The sequence below is a fragment of the Macaca thibetana genome, chromosome 19 (genome assembly GCF_024542745.1).
Source record: "Macaca thibetana thibetana isolate TM-01 chromosome 19, ASM2454274v1, whole genome shotgun sequence".
Classification (NCBI taxonomy): Eukaryota; Metazoa; Chordata; class Mammalia; order Primates; family Cercopithecidae; genus Macaca; species Macaca thibetana.
In genome coordinates this window covers 29,127,976-29,155,886 of record NC_065596.1, presented here as the reverse complement: position 1 = coordinate 29,155,886, position 27,911 = coordinate 29,127,976, and the positions used below count along the sequence as shown (strand labels likewise).

The window sequence follows — 27,911 nt, the reverse complement described above, 5'->3', positions numbered from 1 at the left end:
TGGGGCCTGGAAATGAGGCTATGAATGAGCCAGACTCGGTCTCTGTTCTTTAGCGAGGCAAACACACTACCACAGAAGTATAATTACACGCTGAGAAAATCCGCTCAGAAGGAAGGTGCTCGGTGGATGGGGTGCAGAGTGGGTGCTCCTAACCTCCCAGGAGCCCTAGGAGATCTCTGAAGGCTTTGAAAGCCCAGAGCTGGAGGATGTGCAGGACTTGCATTAGAAAAGGCAGTCCAGGCCGGGCGCGGTGGCTCACGCCTGTAATCCCAGCACTTTGGCAGGCCGAGATGGGCGATCACGAGGTCTGCAGTTCGAGACCAGCCTGGCCAGCATGGTGAAACCCCATCTCTACTAAAAAGACAAAAAATTAGCCGGGCATGGTGGCGCGCGTGCCTGTAGTCCCAGCTACTCGGTGGGAGGAATGAATGGTGGGGTGGCCCATGTGGCTAGATGGACGTCAGGCCAAAGGAGGTGGGGACAGAGGCCAGAGAGATCAGAGGGCCAGGGCATGCGGGCCTGGTGGGCTATGGGAAGTTGGGGCTTAAAGCCGTTGGCACTGGGGAGCTCTGGGGAGGTTGAGCACTGGAGAGGACCTTTCCCACACTGCCTGGAGAAAGGCCCCGGGGCAGCTCTTCCGTTCACGAAGTGGGTGCTGAGGCCCAGATTGTGCGGAGGGCTTACCTGAGGCCACACAGCTAGGGGGAGGGCCTGCCTCAGTTTCCCCGGGACAGGGGCTCACCAGGTCTCTCCCCTCGCAGCCAGGCTCTCCCGGCTCTCGCTGGCGCTGCCGCCGCTCACGCTCACGCCGTTCCCGGGGCCGGGCCCGCGGCGGCCCCCGTGGGAGGGCGCGGACGCCGGGGCGGCTGGCGGGGAGGCCGGCGGGGCGGGGGCGCCGGGGCCGGCGGAGGAGGACGGGGAGGACGAGGACGAGGACGAGGAGGAGGACGAGGAGGCGGCGGCGTCGGGCGCGGCGGCGGGGCCGCGGGGCCCCGGGAGGGCGCGAGCAGCCCCGGTGCCCGTCGTGGTGAGCAGCGCCGACGCGGACGCGGCCCGCCCGCTGCGGGGGCTGCTCAAGTCTCCGCGCGGGGCCGACGAGCCAGAGGACAGCGAGCTGGAGAGGAAGCGCAAGATGGTCTCCTTCCACGGGGACGTGACCGTCTACCTCTTCGACCAGGTGCGGAACCCGCCGGGGGGCGGCCTGGAGGGAGCCGGAGCCTGGAGCGGGGCGGGGCCTGGAGAGAGGCCGAGCTTAGAGTTGGGCGGGGCCTGGTGGGAGGCAGAGCTGGAGTAGGGAGGGGCCGAGCTAGGGTGGGGCGGGGCCTGGAGGGAGGCCGAGTTAGGGTGGGGCGGGTCCTGAAGGGAGACCGAGCTGGAGTGGGGCGGGGCCTGAGGCGGGGCCTGGAGGGAGGGCAAGCTGAAGTGGGGCGGGACCTAAGGGGAGCTCGAATCTAGAGTGGGGTGGGGCCAAGCTAGGGTGGGGCGGAGCCCAGGGCGGGGCCTGGAGGGAAGTCGATCCTAGAGGAGCAGGGCCTGGGGCGGGGCCTAGACGAAGGCTGAGCTTAGAGTGGGGCGGGGTCTAGAGCAGGGTTTGGAGGCAGGCTGAGCCTAGAGCGGGGGCGAGGCCTGGAAGGAGACCGCGCCTAGGATCGGGACAGAGTCTGGATCGGGGCCTGAGGGAGGCCAAGCCTATGGTGCGGCAAGAGGAGGCCTGGAGAAAGTCCACGGCTGGAATGGGGGCGGAGCCTAAGGCGGGGCGGATCGAGCAGGGCGCTGGCAGGGCCTAGGGGTTGAAGGCGGGCTCTGGGAAGAGACTGGTCAGGGAAATGGGGCGGGACTAGGAAGATGGGAGGAGGCTTTGAGTGTGAGGGCAGGCCTGACAGTGGGGCAGGGCCGGGAGGACGGGCCGAGCCTAGAGCTGGGGTGGGACCTAGGGTGAGGGCAGGGCTTGTGATGGGGGCGGGGTGTAGAGGGCGAGGAGAGGCCTGGAGAGTGAGGGTGAGTCTGGAAGGAAAGAGGGGGTACTGGGTAGTCAAGTATGGGATCCTGGAGAAACTAGGGAGGAAGTGTTGAGAAGAGGAAGTGTTGAGAAGTGGCCTGGATGGTGTGGTCGGGGCCTACTGAGAGTTTCGGCATTGTTTGTTGACTAGAGTTCTAGTATCTGTAGGGCTGGTTCCGGAGGGAGCAGATCTTACCCACTAGGGAAGGGCCATGGCTAGGCTGCAGGTGGGCTTCAGAGATGCAGCAGGCAGTCTTAAGGTATTTTGGGGTGGGGTCAGGGATGAGCGAACCTAACGACTGGGACGGGTCTTTAGAGAGATGGGTAGAGGATTGTGTTAAGAGTTAGGCCAGTCGCGAGTGGCTCACGCCTGTAATCCCAGCACTTTGGGAGGCCGAGGCGGGAAGATCACTTGAAGCCAGGAGTTCGAGAGCAGCCTAGCCAACATGGCGAGACCTCATCTCTTAAAAAGAAAAAAATTATCTTGGTGTGGTGGTGCGCATCTGTAGTCCCAGCTACTCGGGAGGCTGAGGTGGGACGATCGCTTGAGCCCGGGAGGTTGAGGCTGCATTGAGCCATGATCACAACACTGCTCTCCAGCCTGGGCGACAGTGAGACTGTCTATAACAAAAAGAAAAACACGGATGGTGTTGAAGAGAAAAAGGGAGGGCGAGTGGTGCTGAGGAACTGGGGCCTTGTCTAGATGAACCTGGGGCGGGCATACCGGGCTGAGATTGTGAGAGAAATAGAATTAAGGCCAAGAATTGGGGACTGGGCCACTGAAATATATTCAGAGGGGTGGAACTTGGAGGTCGGGAGCAGGTCTACTTCTGAGGGAGGGTTCGGGGGCAGGGTCACTGCGTCCAGCATGGGATGCGCTCAGGATGGGGCAGGGGTTGGGAGGGCCACTGGAGCAGGTCTAGATCTCAGAGGTGGGTGGGACTGACAGGGACGGCGTGGGGCCTATGGAGATCGCCTTGGGTTAGGGGATCGGGTGGAGGCCGCGCGTTAATGAGCCAGGAGAGAATCCTTAGTTGGGCTACTTAGCTGTGCGTGGGGCTCAGCTGTCAGGTAAGTAGCCTCGGGCCAGGTTGAGGTTAAGGCTGGCCCGAGGCTTCGAAGCCAGATTAGGGGCTCCAGCCACCCCTCCAGAGCGTGTGATTATAAATTGGGATTCCTAGAGCCCCAGAAATATTAGCCAGTTTTGTTGGTTTTGGGGGATGCGGTAAATGGGACGTGACGGTTTGTCCCCTCTGGCTTCCCGCTAATCTGCCTTCACAGGAGACGCCAACCAACGAGCTGAGCGTCCAGGGCCCCCCCGAGGGGGACACGGACCCGTCAACGCCTCCAGCGCCCCCGACGCCTCCCCACCCCGCCACCCCCGGAGATGGGTTTCCCAGCAACGACAGCGGCTTTGGTGAGGGCGGGCCCAATGGGGCAGGAGGGGGCGGGAGCCATGGGGCGGACGGGGCGGGGCCTATGGGGTGGGAGGGGCGGGACCGGAGGGCTGGAGCGCCGCAGGTGCCTGCGGCCTGACTGCGGTCTTCTGCTGCAGGAGGCAGTTTCGAGTGGGCGGAGGATTTCCCCCTCCTCCCCCCTCCAGGCCCCCCGCTGTGCTTCTCCCGCTTCTCCGTCTCGCCTGCGCTGGAGACCCCGGGGCCACCCGCCCGGGCCCCCGACGCCCGGCCCGCAGGTACCATATCCTCGGCCCTGCCCCTCCTCTGCCCATCTCTGTCCCCTTATGTTCCACTGCCAACTTCTTGTGACCATCTTTCAATGTCCCTGCCTCTCTCTTCCCAGTCTCTTCTCTCTCCCGTCTCAGTCAACAGACACCCCACCCAGCTCTGGAACCAGCTCAGACCAGGCGATGTCCATCAGACGGTCGTAGGCAGGCAGGCCGGCTGTCCCCAACCCCTGAGCCTCAGTTTCGCCTTCTGTGGGGATTCCCCCCACCCCCAACTCTTGCCCATCTTTGTCCCATCTCTGGGCTCAGACTCCGGTCTGGCACTTGCCGGATCCTGATCCCACCTCTGGGGAACACGGTGCTCAGGGGCAGACAAGGAGAGAGAAACCCAGAGTGCTCAAAGCCGGCTGGTGTGAACCAGAGCAGGGAGGACACAGCTAGGGGTTAGAGAGCAGTCACAGCGGCACCGCTGCTCTCACGTGGACCCTGCAGTGCCTCACCACAGTTTAACCCATTTCATGTTCATTGCGATCCCATGGGGTGGATTCTAGTCTCGTCCTCATTTTTTTTTTTTTTTTTTTTTTGAGATGGAGTCTCGCTCTGTCGCCCAGGCTGGAGGGCAGTGCTCAACGCAACCTCCGCCTCCTAGGTTCAAACGATTCTCGTGTCTCAGCCTCCCAAGTAGCTGGGTTCACAGGCATGCACCACCACGCCCAGCTACTTTTTTTGTATTTTTACTACAGACAGGGTTTCACCATGTTGGCCAGGCTAGTCTCTAACTCCTGACTTCAAATGATCCGCCCACCTCGGCCTCCCAAAGTGCTGGGATTACAGGCGTAAGCCACCGGGCCTGGCCAATCTCGTCCCCATTTTACAAACGAGAACACCGAGGCACGGAAAGAAGTGAGGAGCTGGGATTCAAAGCGGCAGTTGCTCGGCCTCTGAGTCTGTGCCCTCTCTAGTAGTGAACATTGGTCAGGTTTCTTTCCTGGAGTTTCATATGCACCATATCGTTACTCCTCGTGGCCATGTTGGGAGAGGGGTCATGTCGCCCCTAGTTTCCAACTCTTAGCTATGCTAAGGCCACTCTCAGGGAGAGGAGGGCACATTGGCAGGTCCCAGCGCAGGACTGGAAAGGGACTGGGCTCTCTGCTGCCCCCTGCTGCCGAGCCAGGGAACACCCCAGGACACAGGGCTTGTACCCATCCCGGCGGAACAGGTGGTGATCCCCAGTATCAGAGCTAAGGTAGAAGGCGCCACTGGAGGGTTTCACTCCTATTTCCCCAATCTTGCCTGAGTCCAGATATTGTCCCTGCCATTTCTTAGATGTGTGACCTGAGGCAAGTCGCTTTCCCTCTCTGTGCTTCAGTTCCCTCATATATAGGGTGGGAATGATAACAGAATCTAATTCATAAGATTGCTGAGGGAATTAAATGGCTTAATCCTCCCGTGTATGCATGTATGCAGCACGGAGTCTGTTCATGCAGCAGCGGTCTCTAACCATTAGCAATTATTATTATTTAGTTAGTTAGTATTTTTGAAATGGAGTTTCGCACTTGTTGCCCAGGCTGAAGTGCAATGGCGTGATTTTGGCTCACTGTAACCTCCACCTCCCGGGTTCAAGCAATTCTCCTGCCTCAGCCTCCTGAGTAGCTGGAATTACAGGCGCCCGCCACCACAGTCGGCTAATTTTTGTATTTTTAGTAGAGACGGGGTTTCACCATGTTGGACAGGCTGGTCTTGAACTCCTGACCTCAGGCGATCTGCCGGCCTCAGCCTCCCAGCTGGGAATACAGGCATGAACCACTGTGCTCGGCCCTGTTAGCTATTATTATTATTAGCTATTACTGCACTTAAAATTAAGTCGATGTTTTCTGATCATCCTCTGCGTGCAGGCGCCATGCTGGGCACGGGATTCTGAGTGGAGCAAGATGGGTGAGCCTGCTTGGTCCTCCCTGCAGATGCTGACCACACGCTGCTATGACAAATGAATAACTGCAAACTCAGGCTTGCAGAGGAAGCAGATGACAAGAGGAAAGGGTTTTATTTTCCCCTTAGAAGTGTCATTTAAGGCCAGGCCTGGTGGCTTACGCCTGTAATCCCAGCACTTTGGGAGGCCAAGGCAGGCGGATCACCTGAGGTCAGGAGTTCAAGACCAGCCTGACCAACATGGAGAAACCCTGTCTCTACTAAAAATGCAAAATTAATTGGGCGCGGTGGCGCACGCCTGTAATCCCAGCTACTTGGGAGGGTGAGGCAGGAGAATCGCTTGAACCCGGGAGGCAGAGGTTGCAGTGAGCTGAGATTGTGCCACTGCCCTCCAGCCTGGGCAACAAAAGCGAAACTCCATCTCAAAAAAAAAGAAAAAAAAGTGTCATTTAACTGGGGACCGGAAGGGTTGGTTGTCATTGACTAGGTGAAGGAGAAGGGGACTGCATGCTGGCAGAGGGGACAGCTTGCACACAGGGCCAGAGGCAAGAGAGAGCTTGGCCTGCTCAAGGAACAGAAGGAGACTGGTGTGGCTGAGGGTTACTCAGAGCGCATGGAGGGCTGAGGAGTGAGGGCAGGGGGTGCACTGAGGACTGGGACTTTGTCCTGGGGGTGCTAGGGAGCCATGGAGGACTATAAGCAGGGGAGGGAAGTCAATGTTGGGTGTAGGAAGACTGCTCTGGGGCCTCTTGGGGGCAGAAGGGCAACAGTGGGAGCTGGGAGGCTGGGGAGAGGCTGGGGAAAGCACAGTGAGCCAGGGCCATGGGAATGGAGAGGTTGGACAGGGCAGAGAGTCAAGGGCGGGCGGGACAGGGCTGGGGGCTGACTCTTCCTTCACTTGGCTGCATCCTCAGGCTTCACTCTGAATGTCACTTCCTCCCTGAAGCCGGCATCGCGGGGCCTCTGTGAGGACAGAGTGGGGGTGCATTCCAGGGTATGGGGATGCTGCCAAGTGGTGAGTCAGGGCTGAGCTGGCGGGGCCGGCAAGCGAGAATGACTTCACCTTTAATCATCAGCAGAGGAGATGGAGGGCGCGATCGTGCCAAACCCCAAATCCCTTCGCTCAGCTGACAAATACTTCTGCAGCAGCGTGGGCGACGAGCTACTGCGCCTGTCTGGCTCCCAAGACCATGGCGTGGGGGCCTGAGGCGGGTCCTCTCCTCTGCCCTGCTCAGTGTGGCTCTGTCCACTTAGCAAACATTTACTGGGTACTAAGAGATGCCACATAGCCCAAAGTCTTCATGAAGCATGAAGGTCATGCTTCCCATTGAAAGAGGGAAACTGAAGCTCAGGGGCTGGGAGTGAGGGCAATGATTTGACCCAGGCCCCCCAGGTAAGAAGTACAGGGTGGAGCATGAGGGAGCCTGATATGAGGCCCCCAGCGAGAACCTGCACCTCCCGGACCTTAGTTTTCTGGTCTGTGCAATGGATGGGGCTTTCATTCCGCTCGCCCAGGGAGGTCAGAGCTAGAGTCATGGGAAAGTTTGGTCGGAGTTCTTGGGGACAGCTCTTTCCACAGGGAAAAGGGGTGCCTTGTGCCAGACGGGATGCTGGGGACATAACAGTGACCACAGCCCCTGTCATCACTGAGGTTACATTCTATAGGAACAAGCAGACAGGAAGCTCCTCCCCAAGGACAGGGTAGGCCAGGCGCAGTGGCTCACACCTGTAATCCCAGTACTTTGGGAGACCGAGGCGGGCAGATCATTTGAGGTCAGGAGTTCGAGACCAGCCTGGCCAATATGGTGAAACCCCGTCTGTATGAAAAATACAAAAATTGGCCGGGCGCGGTGGCTCACGCCTGTAATCCCAGCACTTTGGGAGGCCGAGGCGGGCGGATCACAAGGTCAGGAGATCGAGACCACGGTGAAACCCCGTCTCTACTAAAAATACAAAAAATTAGCCGGGCGCGGTTGTGGGCGCCTGTAGTCCCAGCTACTCGGGAGGCTGAGGCAGGAGAATGGCGTGAACCCGGGAGGCGGAGCTTGCAGTGAGCCGAGATCGCGCCACTGCACTCCAGCCTGGGCGACAGAGCGAGACTCCGTCTCAAAAAAAAAAAAAAAAAAAAAAAAAAAAAGAAAAATACAAAAATTGGCCGGGCGCGGTGGCTCATGCCTATAGTCCCAGCACTTTAGGAGGCTGAGGCGGGTGGATCACGAGGTCAGGAGACCATCCTGGCTAACACGGTGAAACCCGTCTTTACTAAAAAAAATACAAAATTGCCGGGCGCGGTGGCTCACGCCTGTAATCCCAGCACTTTGGGAGGCCGAGGCGGGCGGATCACAAGGTCAGGAGATCGAGATCACGGTGAAACCCCGTCTCTACTAAAAATACAAAAAATTAGCCGGGCGCGGTTGTGGGCGCCTGTAGTCCCAGCTACTCGGGAGGCTGAGGCAGGAGAATGGCGTGAACCCGGGAGGCGGAGCTTGCAGTGAGCCGAGATCGCGCCACTGCACTCCAGCCTGGGCGACAGAGCGAGACTCCGTCTCAAAAAAAAAAAAAAAAAAAAAAAAAAAAAAATACAAAATATTAGCCAGGCGTGGTGGTGGACGCCTGTAGTCCCAGCTACTCAGGAGGCTAAGACAGGAGAATGGCATGAACCCGGGAGGCAGAGCTTGCAGTGAGCTCAGATCGCACCACTGCACTCCAGCCTGGGTAACAGAGCAAGACTCCATCTAAAAAAAAAAAAAAAAAAATAAGAAAAGAAAAAGAAAGATTAGCTGGGTGTGGGTGTGGTGGCAGGCACCTGTAATCCCAGCTACTCAGGAAGCTGAGGCAGGAGAATTGCTTGAATCCAGAAGGTGGAGGTTGCAGCAAGTCAAGACCGCGCACTCCAGCCTGAGCAATAGAGCGAGACTCCGTCTCAAAACAAACAAAAACCAAAAAAGAAAAAACAAGGACAGGGTTGGCCGGGCACAGTGGCTCATGCCTGTAATCCTAGCACTTTGGGAGGCTGAGGCGGGTGGATCATGAGGTCGGGAGATGGAGACCATCCTGGCTAACATGGTAAAACCCCGTCTCTACTAAAACTATAAAAAATTAGCTGGGCGTGGTGGCGGACACCTGTAGTCCCAGCTACTTGGGAAGCTAAGGCAGGAGAATGGCATGAACCCGGGAGGCGGAGTTTGCAGTGAGCCGAGATTGCGCCACTGCACTCCAGCCTGGGCGACAGAGCGAGACTCCGTCTCAAAACAAAACAACAACAACAACAAAAACAAGGACAGGGTAATCCCAGAGTGACAAACGCAAAACAGTCAGAGGGAAATGAGTGAGAAAGACCAGAGCGTGCAGGGGTGACTGCTCGACTCAGTATGGTTGGGGAAGGACTCAGTGGAGGGGATGTTGCAGGTGGGGCCTTAGTCACGGGGGAAGAATGTTCCAGGCAGCGGGAACAGCACGTGCAAAGACCCTGGGGTGGGAGCGTGCTGGGAGCACTGGAGGAACAGTAGGCGGCCCCGTGGCTGGAGCAGACGGGGAAGAAGGGTAGGTGAGGACAGAGAAGAAACGCAGATCTTTTGGGCCACGATGGGTGAGGGCTTTGCTTTTCCACTGAGTGACTTAGAAGGCATGAGGCTGTCCCCCTAGTAATTTCCTTTCTCTCTCTCCTCTGTCCATTTTCAGGCCCCGTGGAGAACTGATTCCCCGAAGACCCGACCCCCCTGCACCGTCAGAAGAGGGGTTGAGAATGGAATCCTCCGTGGACAACGGCGCCACTGCCACCACCGCAGACGCCGCCTCTGGGGAGGCCCCTGAGGCTGGGCCCTCCCCCTCCCCCTCCCCCACCATGTGCCAAACGGGAGGCCCCGGCCCCCCGCCCCCAAGCCCCCCAGATGGCTCCCCTGACCCCCCTGACCCCCTTGGTGCCAAATGAGGCAGGAATCCCCCCACCCCTCCATAGAGAGCCGCCTTTCTCGGAACTGAACTGAACTCTTTTGGGCCTGGAGCCCCTCGACACAGCGGAGGTCCCTCCTCACCCACTCCTGGCTCCAGACAGGGGCTGCAGGCTTCGGGGACCTGGACCCCCCATTTCGCGTCTCCCCTTTCCCTCCCCAGCCCGGCCCCTGGAGGGGTCTCTGGTTCAAACCTTCGCGTGGCATTTTCACATTATTTAAAAAAGACAAAAACAACTTTTTGGAGGAACACGGGGCCTGTGCGTGTTTCACGAGGTGAGGCGGGGAGGATGTAGGGAGGGAGTGCGACCCTGGCCAGGCCCGCATGGCGGATGGAACATCGATGCTCAGAGAGGCGGAAACTCCCGCGCAGTGGCGAGGCCCTGGCTTCTCTGCTTCTCCAGATCCTACTCTGCGCCTAGTGTGCGCATCACCCGACCTCGGCTGCTACAGCAGCAGCACTGCAGGCTCGAGAATCCATAAGGATGAAGCAAGAGAATCGCTTGAACCCAGGAGACAGAGGTTGCAGTGAACCGAGATCATGCCACTGCACTCCAGTCTGGGTGAGAGTGAGACTCCATCTCAAAAAAAAAAAAGGAATCCACTGGGGTTGGGTGGGGAAGGTGCAGGCTGTGGTCAGAGCCACGTTTCTGCAAGGTGGCCAGCGGTGGTGGCCAGACACTATCCCAGGGCCAGGGGCTAGTGGAACAGGGACTCAGAAATGACCTGCTCATGCCCACACTGGATTATGATGACATCCCGCCCGCCTCAGGTCGGCACTGCCTGTTCCTTGAAGGTCCGGGTCTACCTCCCTGTCCACCGTGGTGCTGCCTCAGTTTACCCGTTTCTCCATGTGACGCCCACCTTGCTGACATTGTCATCCCTTGCTTTTACCTAACCGCACCTCTCCGTGTGGCGCTCTCTCTCTCATTTCCGTCCTGGCTCCCCGTCTCACCCTGCCCCAGTTTTGGTCTCCATCTGATCTGGAGTTTTCCTGTCTCCCCATCTAAGTCTCTTGCTCTCGGCCTCCTCCTCCCTGTCTAATTCTATTTCGATGTCTTTGTCTCGAGTTCCTCCCTGCCTCCACATTTTTTCTCCTTGTCTGTGTCTCCCTGTCACCTCCTCCTGTCTCTATTATGGCCTTCTGCCTTGTGCTTTTGTCTCTATTTCCTTTTTTTATGAGACCATCTCAGTCTGTCGCCCAGGTTGCAGTGCAGTGGTGCGATCTTGGCTCACTGCAATCCTCCAGTGTAGGCATGAGCACGTCATTTCTGAGCGCCTGCCCCACTAGCCCCTGGCCCTGGGATAGTGTCTGGCCACCACTGCGGGGCACCTTGCAGAAATGTGGCTCTGATTCTCCTGCCTCAGCCTCCCAAGTAGCTGGAATTACAGGTGCCTGCCACCAGGCCCGGGTAATTTTTGTATTTTTAGTAGAGACAGGGTTACACCATGTTGGCCAAGCTGATCTCGAACTCATGACCTCAATGATCTACCTGCCTCGGCCTCCCAAAGTGTTGGGATTACAGGCGTGAGCCACCGCGCCAGGCTGTCTCTATTTCTTGTTCTCGGTTTCTCCTGGATTCTGTTTCTCACTCTTTTTCCCTCTGACCGGGTTTGTCTTTGCAGCTCTGATCTCTTGGTCTCAACCTATCTGCCATCACCTTGGCACCAGGTTCACTGGTGTATTTGCGGGATGTAGTTTGGATGCGGGAAGAGGGAAGGAGCAAGGGGTGGGAATCCAGTCCTTTCCCTCTATTAGGGAGGCTGTAGTGTAGACTCCGGCCTGGGAGTTAAGGTGACGGCAGCATTAGGGTCGCATGCAAGTCCTTGGCGGTGCCTGAAGTGATCCTGAGACACCTTCCACAGGGTGGGTGCTGCATGAACCAAACCAGGGGGAAGGTGACAGCTGGACTTTCTGGGTCTGAGAGGAGGGGCTGGGGGCCTGGACTCCTGGGTCTGAGGGAGGAGAAGCTGGGGCCTGGACTCCTGGGTCTGAGGGAGGAGAAGCTGGGGCCTGGATTCCTGGGTCTGAGGGAGGAGGGGCTGGGGGTCTGGACTCCTGGGTCTGAGGGAGGAGAAGCTGGGGCCTGGATTCCTGGGTCTGAGGGAGGAGGGGCTGGGGGTCTGGACTCCTGGGTCTGAGGGAGGAGAAGCTGGGGCCTGGATTCCTGGGTCTGAGGGAGGAGGGGCTGGGGGTCTGGACTCCTGGGTCTGAGGGAGGAGAAGCTGGGGCCTGGATTCCTGGGTCTGAGGGAGGAGGGGCTGGGGGCCTAGACTCCTGGGTCTGAGGGAGGAGAGGGCAGGGTCCCTAACTCCTGGGTCTGAGGGAAGAAGGGGCTGGGCCTGGACTCCTGGGTCTGAGGGAGGAGTGGTTAGTTCTCCAGGGCTGACATAACAACGTACCTCAAAATGAGTGGCTTAAATCACAGAAACTAATGGTCTCCCAGTGCTGGAGGTCAGAAGTGTGAGATGAGGGTGTCGGCAGGGCTGGCCGCTCCTGAGGCTGCGCGGGAGGATGAGTCCCCGGCCTCTACCTGGCTTCTGAGGGTGTGCTGGCAGCTCTGGTTTTCCTCGGCTTGTAGAGGCATCACCCCAATCTCTGCCTTCACCTCCACACGGTGTCCTTTCTGTGTGTCTGTCTCTGTCCAAACTTTTATAAAGACACGCATCCTACTGGATTAGGGTCCACATGAATGACTTCATCTGAACTCATTATATCTGCAATGACCTTATTTCCTAATAAGATCACATTCTGAGATTCTGGGGATTAGGATTTTAATATAAAGTTTTTTGTGGGGGTGGGGAGACACAATTTGACCTGTGCTGAGTCCATTTTGTGTTGCTCTGACAGAAGAACTGAATCTGGGTCTTTATGAAGGAAGAGGTTGATTTGGCTCAGATTCTGATGGCTGGAAGGTTCAAGACTGGGCAGGTGCACTCACTGAGGACCTCCCTCACCCCTGAGGCTGCTTCTGCTCTAGGGGGGGGGCAGAAGGATGTCGCTGTGTGCACAGAGATCACGTGGTGCTGAAGGAAGCAAGGGAGAGAAAACCAAATTCCCAAATTCCCAAGGGTGAGAACTCACTCACCCCTGAAGGCAGGCATTCATCTATCCATGAGGAATCCACCTCCATGTAGCTCCTATCAGGCCCCACAGCCCAACACCTGCCACACTGGGGCTTGAATCTCAACATGAATTTTAGTGAAGGACAAATGATATCCAAACCATAGCCACCTGAAAGAAGTGGGCTGGCCGGGCGCGGTGGCTCACGCCTGTAATCCCAGCACTTTGGAAGGCCGAGGCGGGCGGATCACAAGGTCAGGAGATCGAGACCATGGTGAAACCCCGTCTCTACTAAAAATAGAAAAAAATTAGCCGGGCGCAGTGGCGGGCGCCTGTAGTCCCAGCTACTCGGGAGGCTGAGGCTGGAGAATGGCGTGAACCCGGGAGGCGGAGCTTGCAGTGAGCCGAGATTGCGCCACTGCACTCCAGCCTGGGCGACAGAGCGAGACTCCGTCTCAAAAAAAAAAAAAGAAGTGGGCTGAGGCCGGGCGCAGTGGCTCACGCCTGTAATCCTAGCACTTTGGGAGGCTGAGGCAGGTGGACCACCTGAGGTCCGGAGTTCGAGACCAGCTTGGCCAACATGGTGAAACCCCATCTCCACTAAAAATATAAAAATTAGCTGGGTACGGTGGTACACATCTGTAATCCCAGCTACTCGGGAGGCTGAGGCAAGAGAATTGCTTGCACCTGGGAGGCGGAGGTTGCAGTGAGCCGAGATGGAGCCATTGCACTCCAGTCTAGGGGACAGAGCGAGACTCCCTCTCAAACAAACAAAACAAAGACCAAAAAAAAAAAAACCCCCAAAACAAAACAAAACAAAAAAAGAAGCATGCTGGGAGCTTAGGGGTCCTGGGCGAGGAGGGAGCCAGAAGTCAGAATCCTCAGGCCCTGGGGGAAGATGGACTGTGGGCAACGCTGAAGGTCAGTGTGCAGTGATGCAGCCTGGCTGGAATGTTCCACAGGTATCTCCAGCTTAATTTGGTCAAAACGGAATGACTGATTTCCCCTAAAATACTCCCTTTCGACCACCTCAGCCATGGCACTGTCATTCACCAGCTGCACAGCTCTCAGCAAGTCCTTTTGGCTCCTCTTTCAAGACTCCTAGCGTGGCCCATCGTTCTCTGCCTCCACAGCCACGCCATCCTGCACCGCACAGTCTCCTCTGACCTCCCTGCTCGCCTCCAAATTATTCTCTCTGCAGCAGCCAGGGGCCCCTCCTGCAACTTCAATCCAAACATGTCAGGCCCCTGCTCCTGCCCTTGCACGGCATCCATCTCTTAAGAATCCATCCAGAGGCCCTCCCGGGGCTGCCGAGGCCCTCCCGGGGCTGCCCAGGCCCCACGCGACCGGCCGCCTGCCTCTGCCCTCCCCTCCCACCACATTCCCCTCCCACCGCACTCCCCTCTTCGCCAGGAGCGGGCTCCGCGCCTTTTCCTGCCTCTGCCTGCAACAGAGCCGGCCGCCCTGCACGCAATTCATCCGGGGAGGCGGCAGGAAAGGGTGACCTAGTGGCAGGACCCGCTGTTTACCCCGGGACCTCATCTCCCATGACCTTCTGGTCGATGACTCCACTTCCCTGGCACCTGTGGGAAAGAGAAGTGGGGAACTCTATTTTCTCATTTGGAACTCCATTTCCCACCAGCCCCTGGGGCCACGGCGGTCAAAGCCTCCTCTCTATCCTCCACAAAAGTACGGGATCGAACCAAGAAAAAGAAGGCAAACACCGCCACAGTCTCGGGAAACTGCGACGCCCGGAAAACCTCGGGTCTGGGTCTACCGTGGCGGGGGCGCCGCACAGCCTGCCGGGAACTGTAGTCCATCTACCCGTGGAGGGGAGCAGGGTACATGCACCGCGGGACCCTTCAGGCCGGCGGGTGCCTGTGGCCAAGGGCGGGACAGGGATAAAGGCCCAAAATTCCCAAGCGCCAGACCCCATCGGAGAGCTCAACAGCGAACACAGCGGGCGGGAGGGACTACAACTCGCGGCACGCCTCGGGGCCACCGATGCCTCTCCACCCATGTCCCTGTCCCTGTCCCGGGCCCTGCGGGGAGTTAAAGTTTTTTGTTTTTTGTTAACTAAAGAGCTCCTTGGCTTCAAAGGCGGGCATGGGAGAGTGACATGGGACCTCCCAATCCGCCATTGCACCCTTCTCGGGATCCACGAGCCCTTGTTCTTTGGGGACACCACGCATACCCCATCTGGAGGGCAAAAGGGCACAGGCCTTAGCCCAGGATTCAGGGGTACCCCGCATGCCAAGACTTGACCTTCATAGAGGTGATCCTCACATTTCTTTGGCTGTCTAGAACCTCAGGTAAGACGTTAAGAATGCCGGTCCTCAGCCCTATCCTTGACACAAAATGTCCTCCAAAGGAGGCTAATCCTTTGGGGACAGACAAGCCTGGCTCTGGCACTAGCCCATAGTGCCGCCCTCTTGGCCCCATCTAAGGGTGCCCAGCCCTTCAGGACATCCCATCAGCAAGGCCATTGCAGAACACGGCCACCTCCCCGCTCATCCTTCCCTGACCCTCCAAGGTGGTCGCATTTATAGTTCTTCCAGCTCCAGGTTGTCCTCAAGGCCCTGGCCCAGCTCACCTCATCAGTTTTATCTCCTGCCCCTCAAAGACCTCAAGCCCCATGAAAGCAAAGATGGGAACCAGCTGATGGCTGTAGCATAACTGGCTGATGGCTGTCAGGCAACTTCTAGAATGAACGCTAGACCTTAACCCTGAACCCCTGCATTCTAAACTCCGTTTCTGGCCAATTCCAACTCCAGACTTCCACCACATGAACCTTCTCCCTTTCCTCCACTCCTGCTGGGCTCGGGGTGAAACCAGAACAGGCCCATCGGGACAGGCCCCAGGAGCCACACCCAGGCAGCACCCACAGACACAGGCGGGTCAGGCCCCTGTCCAGGGAAACAGGCTGGCTCCACCGAGCACCTCAGCTCTGTCAATCCCAAGAAATGAGGGGGTCAGCAGGCCAAGTGGTTAAATAATTAATAAGATTACCAACAGCGTGTTAATTATAAAGAACAGAGAGGAGCTAGAGGTGGTGCATTTTCCAAACAGGGAACCAGGATCCACAGCCCCAAGGCCCAGGGGTCCGGCCACCGAGGCGGGGCAGCTCCGTAATAAATAATGGAGTTGGGGACAGGGGGTCAGGGCTGCTCCTGCTTCTTCTTGACTGAAATCCGCTTCTTTCTCGCTGCCAGCATCTCATAGAAGGGGTCCACACTCACAGCCGCCCTGCAGAAAGGGAGGGGTCCCAGGATGAGGGCCAAGGAGTCCAGGCCCCCAGCCCCTCCTCCCTCAGACCCAGGAGTCCAGGCTCCAGCCCCTCCTCCCTCTGACCCAGAGGCCCAAGCCCCCAAGCCCCTCCTCCCTCTGACCCAGGGGTCCAGGCCCCAGCCCCTCCTCCGTCAGACCCAGGGGTCCTGACCCCCAGCCCCTCCTCCGTCAGACCCAGGGGTCCTGACCCCCAGCCCCTCCTCCGTCAGACCCAGGGGTCCTGACCCCCAGCCCCTCCTCCGTCAGACCCAGGGGTCCTGACCCCCAGCCCCTCATCCGTCAGATCCAGGGGTCCTGACCCCCAGCCCCTCCTCCGTCAGACCCAGGGGTCCTGACCCCCAGCCCCTCCTCCGTCAGATCCAGGGGTCCTGACCCCCAGCCCCTCCTCCGTCAGATCCAGGGGTCCAGGCCCCAGCCCTTCCTCCGTCAGACCCAGGAGTCCAGGCTCACTGGATAGACTTGATCCACTCATCCTTCTCCTCCTGCGTCGGGGCCGAGATCCGGTACACCATGTGGTTTCCCTCTACCACTCGGCCGTCCGCCTCGGTTTTGCAGGCTTTGATGAGCTGCCCCTTATTGTTGGGGATGTAAAGTTCAAAGCAGTTCTGGGGACGAGAGAGGAAGGGTGCAGGTTAAGAGCCAGCCCTGGGCAGAGGAGGCCCCGCCCTGGCAGGAAGGTGTACAGAGAGGGTCTTACTGGTTTCCGGGGGTCGTCCACCTCTCGGATGCTCAGATTCTCCAGGGGGATGATTCCTCGGGGCTCCTTGTCCTGAAGAAGCAAGTTGAACAGAACTCAGACTTCCAAATCTTCACCCCAGCCCGCCTCCCTCAGCCCCAGGAGTGCAGGCTCGCAGCCCTTCCTCCCGGAACCCAAGGGCCCAGCCGGGCCCCGCTCACCGTGGTGTACTCGAAGTAGTAGAGGCAGTTGTCTGTGAGGATAAACCAGCGCCGCTTCCACGTCTTCACCCGGCCCCCTAGAAGGGAAGGGGGGGGAGGGGCCTGGGCTCAACGGGGGACAGGGCCTCTGGGAGATAGGAGGGGCATGAGAAGCAGAGCAAGAGCGGTAGAGGTGGGGCTCCTGGGGCCTAGGACAAAGCCACTGCGTGGGGGGAGACAGACAAGCAGGGCCGGGCGTGCTGGGGCTCCAGGAATCGTCCACCCCCAGCTTGGGGCTCCACATTTTCTAAGTCTGTCAGCCCCAGCCCAGGATCCTGAGCCCCCAGCCCCCTCCTGTGGGCAGGAGGCCAGGGCGCCAGGGCAGCCCCTCCCCTCGTCTAGTGATGGGAGACAAAGACAGGTCGTGTACCTACCTCCTGGGGCAGACAGCGAGAAAGCAGGCAGGACCAGGTGCAGGAGAAGGGAAGGCGGGAGAATGGAGCACCCCCAAGAGCCGCAGACAACAGAAATAGGGTGGGCGCAGGGAGGGATGCGCAGGGGCGGGACAGAGAGGCAAACACAGGAGAGAAACACGCAGAGAGGGAGGAGAGGGAGAGAGAAGGAAGAAAACCAGTTACATCCACATGAGGGGGCGATGGTCGGGGCCCCTCCCTCCCAGAGAGGCCAAAGGCCATGAGCCCCAGGTGGCAGGTGGCAGCCTTGAAAACCCCTTGCTTCGGTACAGGGCCCCAGCCTACTCCCTAAGGTCTGTCCTAGACCAGGAGGGTCCTCCCTCGACATGGTAAAAGTGCCTCTCCCCTGGAGGTGGCACCACAGGGGAGAAGGCAAAACCCCCAGTCCTTGGCCTGAGGAGGCCGTGGGGGCCCATCTCAGCTCCTGCACAAACTGGCTGTGTGACCTCAGGGCACTCTCTTGGACTCTCTGAACTCCAGCCTGGAGACTCACTTCAACCTCCACCTTCCTGTAGCAAAATGACCTGCTTCTGGCTTCCTTGTGGGCCCAGGGTTAAACAATGACGGTAAGAATGGCTTTTATTAGGCATGGAGTAGCAACCACCATCACCAATCTCCACTCCTGTATTTCCATCGTTTAAGGAAGGGGTCCTGGCGAACTGGCACAAAGGGAACAGAGGCCCTCTGGTCAGAGACGTCCCTGGGCTGGGCAGCCTTAGATGGGACTCAAAGCCAAACTGAGGCGTGAGCCTCAATTTCCTCATCTGGGAAATGGGAAAGGTTCCTGCTGACAGGGGCAGTTTTTTTTTTTTTGAGATGGAGTCTCGCTCTGTCGCCCAGGCTGGAGTGTAGTGGTGCAATCTCAGCTCACTGCAACCTCCACCTCCTGGGTTCAAGCAATTCTTGTGCCTCAGCCTCCCAAGTAGCTGGGATTACAGGCGCCCACCACCACGCCCGGCTAATTTTCGTATTTTTAGTAGAGACGGGGTTTCACCATGTTGGCCAGGCTGGTCTCGAACTCCTGACCTCAGGTGATCCGCACGCCTCAGCCTCCCAAAGTGCTGGGATTACAGGCCTGAGCCACCATGCCCGGCCTGACAGGCGCAGTTTTGAGTGAAGCAGTTCCGCGTGACGCTGGCGCCTTCCTGCTTCTTTCTGGCCCACTCACTGCCAGGGGCGCCTCAAGGACTCTCAGTTTCCCCCAACAGTCTGCCTCCCTTGGATCGAATGCGGGGATCTGGACCGGAGTGTTGGTTGGACAGTGATTTGCATGTTTTACTTTTATCTTATAGAGACAGGGTCTTGCTCTGTTACCCAGGCTGGAGTGCAGTGGCAGAATCACAACTCACTGTAGCCTCGACTGCTTGGGCTCAAACAATCCTCCTGCACCACCAGGCCCGGCTAATTTTTTAATTTTTTGTAGAGATGGGGATATCGTTATATTGCCCAGGTTGGTCTCAAACTCCTGACCTCTAGCAATCCTCCTGCGTTGTCCTCCCAAAATGCTGAAATTCCAGGGGTGGGCCACTGTGCCCAGCCTGACTTGCGTAGTTTACATTTACCAGGAAACCCCGGCATCTGTGGAGGCGGTGACGCCCTGGTTTAAGAGACAGTTCCACATGGAGAGGCCCCCAAGACTCAAGAGGCCAAAGCTGCCCTGTCCAACCTCCTTCCGAGAAGCCTGGCCTTGACTCCCTTCACTGAGCTGGAAGCTTCCTGTGGGCTCTCCTGCTGCCACGGGAAGCCTCCACTATTGTGCTGGACTGTAACTCCCCAGATCTGTCTCTCTGGAGCAGCTGTGCACCGCTTCTCCATTATAAACCACATCTCACACACAGGTGGCACCTACTGTTACCAGGCACAGCTCCAGGCCAGTGTCTCTCAACCTCAACTATGCCTTGGGAGCTTAAACGGTGACTGATAGCCCTTCTGCTCCTGAAAGCCTGACTTCAGGAGGCTGTGGCCACCGGAGTTTTCGAGGTGCCCAGGCAAATGTCATGTGCAGCCAGGGCTGAGAACCACTCCAGTCCTCGTGCTAACCCCTCATCATGCTACGATCCTGTCTGATCCATGCTAACCAACCTTGAATGTGCCAGTGCCACATGTTAGACGAAGACTCCCCCCTCCATCTCAGCTGGGTCTCCCGACTCATCTGCACCAGCCCTGGCTATTCCCGCCCCAGCCGGGAGCCAGAATCTGGGACAGGTTTCCTCGCCTGTTTGGCTCTTTTCTGCCTGTGGGTGGTGTTTCGGGAAGGATGGCTCCTGGATCAGCCAGTGCTCTGGGCCTGATGCCTTGGAGTGCGGGCTCAGTCCTGCCTGGGACCCTGGGAGTTCTTGCCAAGGGGAATAACATGCTCCGGGGGTTTGGCTCCCTTGGGCTGGGTTAACGCAGTAGGGAGAAGCCTCAGTGAACTCTTCCTCCACAAAAGGACAACGTCACCTGCCTCTCACTGCGTCCTCAGCCCAGCTCAGGGCCTGGCACAGAAGGGCTCCATGCACATTCGTGGGTAAAGAAAAGGGGTTGGGAAGTACTTACTACAGGCCAGGCCCAGCGCACGGGCCTGATTTTATTTCCAGCACCATTTTTTGGGTGTCGAAAACTGAGGTTCAGAGAGGTCGAATCATTTGCCTCAGTTCAGGCAGCAGGTTTGTGTGGAAGCTGAGTCCAGGGCCCAGGCCCACGAATGTCCCCCTGTGGAGGGACCAGCGGGGTCAGGAGGTCACATACCCAGCTTCAGGAGCCAGCCCTCCCGGTCTGGGTTGAAGAAGGTGTGGGTCAGGTCGTTCCCGTCATCCTCAGGAATCTTGAAGGGCTCATTTCGGATGCTGTCGTAGAGGTTCTGAGGAGTGAAGGCTCCATTAGCCATTCAAGGCCCCTGGGACCCCACCCCCGCCAAGGGTTACTCAGGGTGGGGGGCAGCGAGACCAGGGGTGGGATGACTCATGGTGGGGAAGAGAGAGGGGCAGGCTGCGGAGGAGGGGAAGTGAAAGGCAGAGAAGTGAAGGGAGGCCGAGGTGGGGGAGGAAAGAAGAGATGCCCTGGTGACAGGTGGAAGAGCCGGCTCTGTCCTCAGAGAAACAGACAGATTGGGAATGAGGCCAATCAAGGGCCAGAAAGCATGACAGCCAGAGACAGAGCAGACAGACAGGCCAAAACTGTCAGGGCCAAAGCCTGAGAGAGACAGTCAAGAAGAGAAGCAGCCAGAGAGAGAGAAAAAGATCACGCAGGAGTTGGCACGATCGCACCATCTTGGGGGTGACGGCAGACAGCTCGGGCACTAGGAGACCACAGGTGGGGCGGGGGTGTCTGTGGCAGGAAGAGGGACAGGACTGAGGGGCAAGGAAGGGGGGCTGACCCTGAGCAGCTCCTCAGGCAGGTCCCCGCCCTCGTTGATGCCCCGGTTCATGGCCACAAAGCGCTCCAGGCCTGGCTTGTCCCGGACATTGGGATTGTGGAGACTGGTGTTGAGCATGATGACGGCGAAGGACAGCACGTAGCACGTGTCTGCACCAGACAGGGCAGGTGGTGACGACCCAGGCATGTCAGCCCCCAGTGCCCCCACTCCCCAGGACCCCCAACTCCCAGCCCCCTCCCTCCCTCAGACCTAGGGGTCTGGGCCCCCGTCTCCTCTTTCCCAGGACCCAGGAGTTGGGGCCCGCACCTGTGGACTGGAAAACCCCAGGGTTGCACAGGCAGTATCGCTGGGCGAAGGCCTCCATCATCCGGTCAATTTTCTGGGCCTCTCCGGGGAGGCGAAAGCTCCATAGAAATTGCCTGGGTTGGGGAGGGGCCAGGAATGGATGCTAGGGCTGGCGGGAGCCTGTCCCCACTCTCAGTCCCTGTGATAGGAACTGGTCCATGAGGAATCCCAACCTTCCGGCCTCAGCAGGTGGTTCAGGTAAGGTCACGTGATCCAATCTGACCAATGGGCATTGGCCATAGGAGTGTTGTGGAGCGGTACAGAAATAGCCTCTTTCTGCTAAATTTGCTAGACAGGTCTGGGGCTTGGTTGTGGCTTGTTATCAGGTAAGAGGGTCTGCAGAGAGCAATGCTGACACAGTGGCAAATACAAGAGACAAAGAAAGTCGACTTTCTGACCACCATTTGAGCTCCTGGATATAGCTATGCCTGAAGGAGGCCATAACCTTGGACTGTGATGGTGAAGGACGCACTCGGTTCCCTAGTTTTTGTTTCTGTTTTGCTTGTTTCTGTTTTTTTCTTAAGGTTTGTCACTTGTAACTAGGAAGGCCCTGACAGGTACATTCCTGGCCTTCCAAACCCCTCCCGGTCACTCACCTGAGGGCCTGCACCAGATTGAGGTCGGTGAACTCATGCAGATCCACAAAAGCATGGAGCACCGCCAGGTTCAGCTCTTCCCTGGAAGGACAGGACAAAGTCAATGCAGTTTGGAGAGGATGGAGCAGGAGTGGGCAGGAGGCAATGCCCTGGGGAAGTCGTGCCCCTTCTACTGCACCACAGCTGCCCTCTGCGGAGGGTGAAGTTTCCTGCTGGGCTCCCACACAGGCCTGCCCCCACGGTGGGGGATGCTCAGAACACACTCTTGGGAGGAATATATGGCTTGGGAACCCAGGTTCAGCCGGACCTTTGTACAGTTGGGAGAAATCCCGCAAACACGTATGCTACCTACTGTCACCTCTCTCAAACGATCCCCACGCTCCCCAGGTATCCAGACACAGTCCCCATCTCCCCCAGACATCCAGAGATGCTTCCCACGCACCCCAGATCTCTGTAAATCCCTGATTCCCAGACGTCTACAGATGGCCTCCAACCATCTGATGTCCAGTCCCATGCATTCTAGGCTTCCAAATGACCCCCACAACTCCTAGGCTCCCCACAAGGGCCCAATGGTCCCCACAGCTCCCAGATGGCAACCCAGTGCCCATGCACAGCCATGGTCTACCCCTGTTCTCATGCTCCCATGACCCTTGAGAGATGCTCTCCACCCTTCTCAGATATAAATGGATGCTTCCCCACAACCCCCAGGTAATTCCAGAAGGCCCCGCATCCCCAGATGCTCTCGGGTGGCCGCAGGCTCCCCTAGCCCGTGTCCGTCCATTCCGTCACAGTCCAGTCAGAAGACGCATCTGCCAGGGCCTCTCTGTGGGGAGGCTGCAGGGCTGTTCCACCTGCGAGCTGCCGGTGTGAGGGCAGGAGCTGGGCGCAGGTAGCGGGAGGGGCGGGCCCCACAGGAGCTGAGTGGTGGTGGCCGTACCTCTCCCCCAGGTAGTCCCCGATGGCTGTCTTGTTCAGCCCCTCGCCCTTGTACAGGAAGCGGGCAATCTCCTCGGGTGTGTTCTGCAGCAGTTCGTTCTCCACCAAGAACTGGATCCCCTGGTGAGTGGGGACAAGGTCTCAGTGCTGAGAGCCAGAAAGCCACCCCCCTCACCTCCCTGGGAACCTCAGCATCCAGACCTACCCCCACCCTCAACAGACCAGGGCCAGGTTTCACTTTCAGCCTTCTCAAGGGTCTTAAATAGGATTCTTCCCAACTCATGGCCTTTGCACCTCATGGCCTACCCTCTCTGCCTTTGCCTGGTTAATTCCAGCACCAACAACAGGGTCTGGCAAGGAACAGGTGCTCAGTACATGTTCTTTTCTTTCTGAGACCTGGTCTCGCTCTACTGCACAGGTTGGAGTGCAGTGGCGTGATCACAGCTCACTGCAGCTTCGAACCGCTGGGCTCAAGGGATCCTCTCCCTTCGGCCTCCTGAGAAGCTGGGACTATAGCCATGTACCAATACACCTGGATAATTTATTTATTTTTATTTTTTCTAGAGATGAGTTATCACTATGCTGCCCACGCTGGTCTCAAATTCCTGCCTTCAAGCAATCCTCCCGCCTAGGCCTGTCAAAGCACTGGGATTACAGGCATAAGCCACGGAACCCAGCCAATAAATGTGTGTTGAATGACTGAACAGAATTCCAACTGCTTCAGGAAAGAATAATGTGACAACCTTGAGCAGACGCAGTCCCTCAAGGGCTGTGAACTCCAAGCCCTTGCTAGACTGGAGGCTTCTCTCGCTCTCTGTGCTATGAAGCCCTCTCTACTGCTGCCATATCTCACTCTGAATCCATGTCCAGGGGCTGAGCACAGGGCAGCATCTAATTCTTCTTTGGGTCCCCAGCATTGCCCTACACAGGATCAGGCTCTCAAGAGGCCTCAGAAAATGGGTGTTAAAGGCTGGGCACGGTGGCTCACGCCTGTAATCCCAGCACTTTGGGAGGCCAAGGCGGGCGGATTACGAGTTCAGGAGATCGAGACCATCCTGGTTAACTCGGTGAAACCCCGTCTCTACTAAAAAAATACAAAAAATTAGCCAGGCGTGGCGGCGGGCGCCTATAGTCCCAGCTACTCAGGAGGCTGAGGCAGGAGAATGGTGTGAACCCAAAAGGCAGAGCTTGCAGTGAGCTGAGATTGCTCCATGGCACTTCAGCCTGGGCGACAGAGTGAGACTCTGTCTCAAAAAAAAAAAAAAAAAAAAAAAAAAAGAACGGGTGTTAAATGAGTATGTGAACAGGCCGGACATGGTGGCTCATGCCTGTAATCCCAGCACTTTGGGAGGCTGAGGTGGGCAGATCATCTGAGGTCAGGAGTTTGAAATCAGCCTGGCCAACATGGTGAAACCCCGTCTTTACTAAAAATACATAAATTAGTTGGGCATGGTGGTGGGAGTCTGTAAGCCCAGCTACTTGGGAGGCTGAGGCAGGAGAATCGCTTGAACATGGGATGGGGAGGTTACAATGAGCCGAGATCACATCACTGCACTCCAGTCTGGGTGACAGAGCAAGACTCTGTCTCACACACACAAAAAAAAAAAAGTAAGTGAACAAAAGCCATTCCTCCACCTAGTGAACACCTACTCATCCTTCAAACCCGACCTGAATGTCTCCTCCTCAAGGAAGCCCTCCCTGACTCCACCAGCCTGCCTCCTCCAGAAATCTACTACCCTGATACCTCCCTCTGTCATGGCACCTTTGCAGGAGGGAGGTCAACTCTCCTTTGTGCATATCACTTTGTCTACAGCCCTACAAGACTCGAGCTCATCTTGGGACTAGAAGTGCGCCCATACAAGTAGAAAGTGGAAGACAACCTTCAGGGCAGGGGACGAAACATAAGCGTCAGGAGGCCTGGAACACTTGGTCAGTGTTCAGAGAACAAATGGACAGCCAGTATCTGAATCCAGGGATTAGGACCAAGTCTGTCCACCTAGAATAGACCCGGAACCATCACGCTTCTGGAACCCGGAGGTGCCAGAAGCCCCTGCCCGGATGTTTGCCCAGCGGATCCCAGTCCTGTGGCCCCAAGCACCTTCTTGGGGTCCATGTTGAACTTCTTCCTGCCCATTGCCATCTTCCGGTTCCGCTGCAAGGTCTTACTGCAGGAGCAGAGAGCAGGGTGGGGGATGGGGGGGTCAATGCCTGGGCATTCCTGGCCTCAGTCAACCCCACGCCCCCCAGGTCACCCGCCCCAGCCCTCACCTGCCCTCATTGGCCTCCAGCCCCTCCACCTCGCTCATGGCTTCACTGAGCTCCTCCCGCAGGCGCTGAATCTCCACCAGCAGCTCCTGCTTCCGCCGCCGGATGTTCTCCAGCTCCATCCGCTCCTCCGGAGTCAGGTCTGGGGGTTCTAGGGGTCGGGGTCACGGTTTAAAAGTCAGTGCTGGGGACCATGAGCCTGAATTCCTGCAATCTGGGGGCGGACAGAGCTGGGAGAGGATGCATAAGGGCCTTCCATGTTTGCACAGAAGACTGCGCTGGGGGCCTGGATTCCTCCGTGCAGAGAAGGGCCGGGGCTCTAAACTCTTGAGTCCTGGGGGGAGGAGGGGACTTGGGGCCCGGATTCCAGAGTCTGAAGGAGAAGGGGAATAGGTGCCTGAGCTCTTAGGTGTGAGGGAAGAAAGGGTTGGGGGCCTGAGCTTCTAGGTCCATTACTTGGAAGGGGACTGAGGCCTTGGTTTTCTGACTCCATTACTGGCGAGGTAGCTGGGGACCTGGTTATCCGGACTCCTGGGTCCATGAACAGTCACTACGGCCGCGGGAGCTGATGACAGCTCGGGAGAGTTGGGAAGACGGGGCGGGACATCGAAGGCCCCCGCCCCCCAAGATTTCTCCCCTCCCCGCAACCCGAGCGCCCCTCCCCGGCCCCGGCAGACGCTGGGCTTGCCCGCCCCTCCAGCGGGAATGGTTCCGCCCCGGCCTCGCCTCCACCGCTCCATCCCGCCCCTCCCGCCGCCACCGGAAACAGGATCAGCCCAAACAATGGCCTGGAACGCCCCGCTTTCGGGCCCCGCCGGAAGCCCGTCCAGCGCCCCACAAAAGCGGCGCGACAAGTCTACTACTGGGCCGAAAGCTTCTGGGCTGCGCGCTCCAGGGGGAAACGTTCGCGGCGGAACGTTCAGGAGAAAACGCTCCAGCAGCTCCCAGCCGACCCCGCCCCTCCCCGACCTACCATAGACGCCGTCCTCCATGGCGGCTAGGAAGGCCCGCGGGGAGTCCGGGGCGGTCCCGCCGGTCGGGCCTGGATCCGCGTTGGCCCGCGGGCTCGGGTGAGCCCGCTCAAACGCCCCGGGAGCCACCGCCGCCTCCTCAGCGCCAGACCTCAGCGCTGAAAAGACTCTCCCTTGGTCGCCCAACCGCCCCTTCAGTAGGGACCGCCCCTCTTTTTGACACCGTCCAATCCACAGTGGGCGCTTTAGTCCTCCCCGCCCTCGCCACCAAAGGATCGTCTTCCAGGGCCAACAGTCGTACAAAAAGCTGATGTCGGTAAGTCCGGCCAGAGGTAGACGGCCCGCGGGGCCAATCGGAGTGCAGGCAGGGCAGCAGGCCCCGCCTCCGAAACAACAGAAAGCACTTGACAGGCTTGCTCTCCAATGGGAAGCCCCAGAAAGGTGTTGCGCGGAGGCGGACCTACGCGGTACAGACATCTCTGCGCCTGCTCAAAGGCCCTGGACACTTGGAGACTAGGTAAACCGAACCCCGCCTCCAATAATCCGTTGCTAGGGGGCGGTACTTGGTTAATCTTGTTGCCAGGAGGCGGGGCTAGAACTGGCTTGTTTCCGTAAGCCACACCTCCTAGCAGGCCATGCTGGCTTCTGACTGCAGAGGTTGCCATGCAACCGGGAGCAGCCTTCGGCCTCCTTTTTATTTGCTTTTCTTCTCCGTGTATTTCCCCTCTCAGTCCCTTCTTACCTCCAAACCCTTTCCTTACGACCATCTATGCCCTCCCAATCCCCCTCAGCCTCTTCGGAGTCGTGGAGTGGTGAAACGAAAGACTTCTTCGGAAGGTTTTTTCTTTTTCTTTTTTTTTGAGACAGTCTTGCTCTGTCGCCCAAGCTGTAGTGCAGTTGCACGATCTCGGTTCACTGCAACCTCCGCCTCCGGGTTCAAGCGATTCTCCGGCCTCAACCTTCCGAGTAGCTGGGATTACAGGCATGCACCATCACGCCCAGCTAATTTTTGTATTTTTAATGGAGACGGGGTTTCACCATGTTGGCCAGGCTGGTTTCAAACTCCTAACCTAAAGTGATTCACCCACCTTGACCTCCCAAAGTGTTGGGATTACAGGCGTGAGCCTTCGCGCCTGGCCAAGATTTACTCTTTTTTCTAAATGCTATGCTATCTGGTATCGGTCATGGAGAATGGAAGAGGGGAAGATCAAATTTCGTGAAAGCACAGGCTCAGCCTTCCTGGTACCTTCTGCCGCTCAGACTCGTCCCTCATTTCTCCAAACTTCTCCCCTTAGCTTAGCATCCTCCTAAGACTCCTCCCTTCCCCAAGCATCCTCCCGCTAAGACAACTCCCCTTTCCTGAGCGTCCTCCCACCTCTGATTCCTTCTCCCATCTCAGAAGCCTTTTCTTCCTCCCTGGCTCCCCTCACGTCCCTCCTTGTCCTCTCATACTATGGCCCTTCTTCTTTTTTTTTTTTTTTTAGACTGAATTTTGGTCTTTTGCCCAGCCTGGAGTGAACTGGCGTGATCTCAGCCCACTGCAACCTCCTCCCCCAAAGGTTCAAGCGATTCTCCTGCCTCAGCCTCCCAAGTAGCTGGGATTACGGGCGCCCACCACCATGCCCGGCTAATTTTTGTATTTTTAGTAAAGACAGGGTTTCGCCATGTTGGCCAGGCTGGTCTCAAACTCCTGACCTCAGGTGATCCACCTGCCTCAGCCTCCCAAAATGCTAGGATTATAGGCGAGCCACCATGCCTGGCCAACCTTGCCCTTCTTAAACTCCTCCCTCCTCTGAGGCCCCTTCCCCTTCCCCAGCCTCTAGGTCCCATTATTTGTAAGGGAATGGGATTAAAGGCTTGGCTGGAATGGGGAACCCAGGCACCCCTGTAAAGAGCGAAGCCATAATGGGGGCTGAAGTGGTGTCTGGGCCTCGTCCTCATTTTCTGTCCCTGGGCTGGGCAGGTGGGGACGGATTCGGGGCCAGGACCTGGTTAAGCTGCCGGATTAGACATGGAGGCTTCTAATCCCCTCACTGACCTTTATGAGTGGCCCAGGCCCTGCCCTCCCCAGTGGAAACCCAGGCTGGGCTGCCCTGCTCCCACTCTCCTTCCAAACAAAAGCCCCTCCCTGCCCCTTCACTTCCAACTTAACATCCTTCCCCAACCTTGCATTTCCA

The 27,911-nt window shown here is 57.8% G+C and overlaps 3 protein-coding genes across 3 annotated transcripts in view; 2 read left to right on the top strand and 1 right to left on the bottom strand.

Annotated features, from left to right (window-relative positions):
• The window catches only part of LMTK3 (lemur tyrosine kinase 3), a 29,776-nt gene extending 19,964 nt beyond the window's left edge, over positions 1-9,812 (top strand). Inside the window, exons 13-16 of the mRNA XM_050772375.1 lie at positions 762-1,177; positions 3,281-3,416; positions 3,555-3,692; positions 9,294-9,812. Of these exons, the coding sequence (XP_050628332.1) occupies positions 762-1,177; positions 3,281-3,416; positions 3,555-3,692; positions 9,294-9,310 (707 nt within the window). The 3' untranslated portion in view covers positions 9,311-9,812. The remainder of the gene's footprint in view (positions 1-761; positions 1,178-3,280; positions 3,417-3,554; positions 3,693-9,293) is intronic.
• The window catches only part of TMEM143 (transmembrane protein 143), a 170,232-nt gene that overhangs the window by 5,689 nt on the left and 136,632 nt on the right, over positions 1-27,911 (top strand). The gene's annotated exons all lie outside the window — the stretch shown is intronic.
• CYTH2 (cytohesin 2) lies at positions 15,607-26,235 on the bottom strand. The gene is made up of 12 exons (XM_050772428.1): positions 25,737-26,235; positions 24,767-24,914; positions 24,597-24,663; positions 22,500-22,618; positions 21,563-21,643; positions 20,928-21,040; positions 20,622-20,770; positions 19,994-20,105; positions 16,812-16,888; positions 16,612-16,683; positions 16,365-16,519; positions 15,607-15,872 (listed from the first exon to the last, which is right to left on the bottom strand). Exons 1-12 carry the CDS (start codon positions 26,209-26,211, stop codon positions 15,785-15,787), a joined length of 1,656 nt encoding a protein of 551 aa, XP_050628385.1. The 5' UTR covers positions 26,212-26,235; the 3' UTR covers positions 15,607-15,784.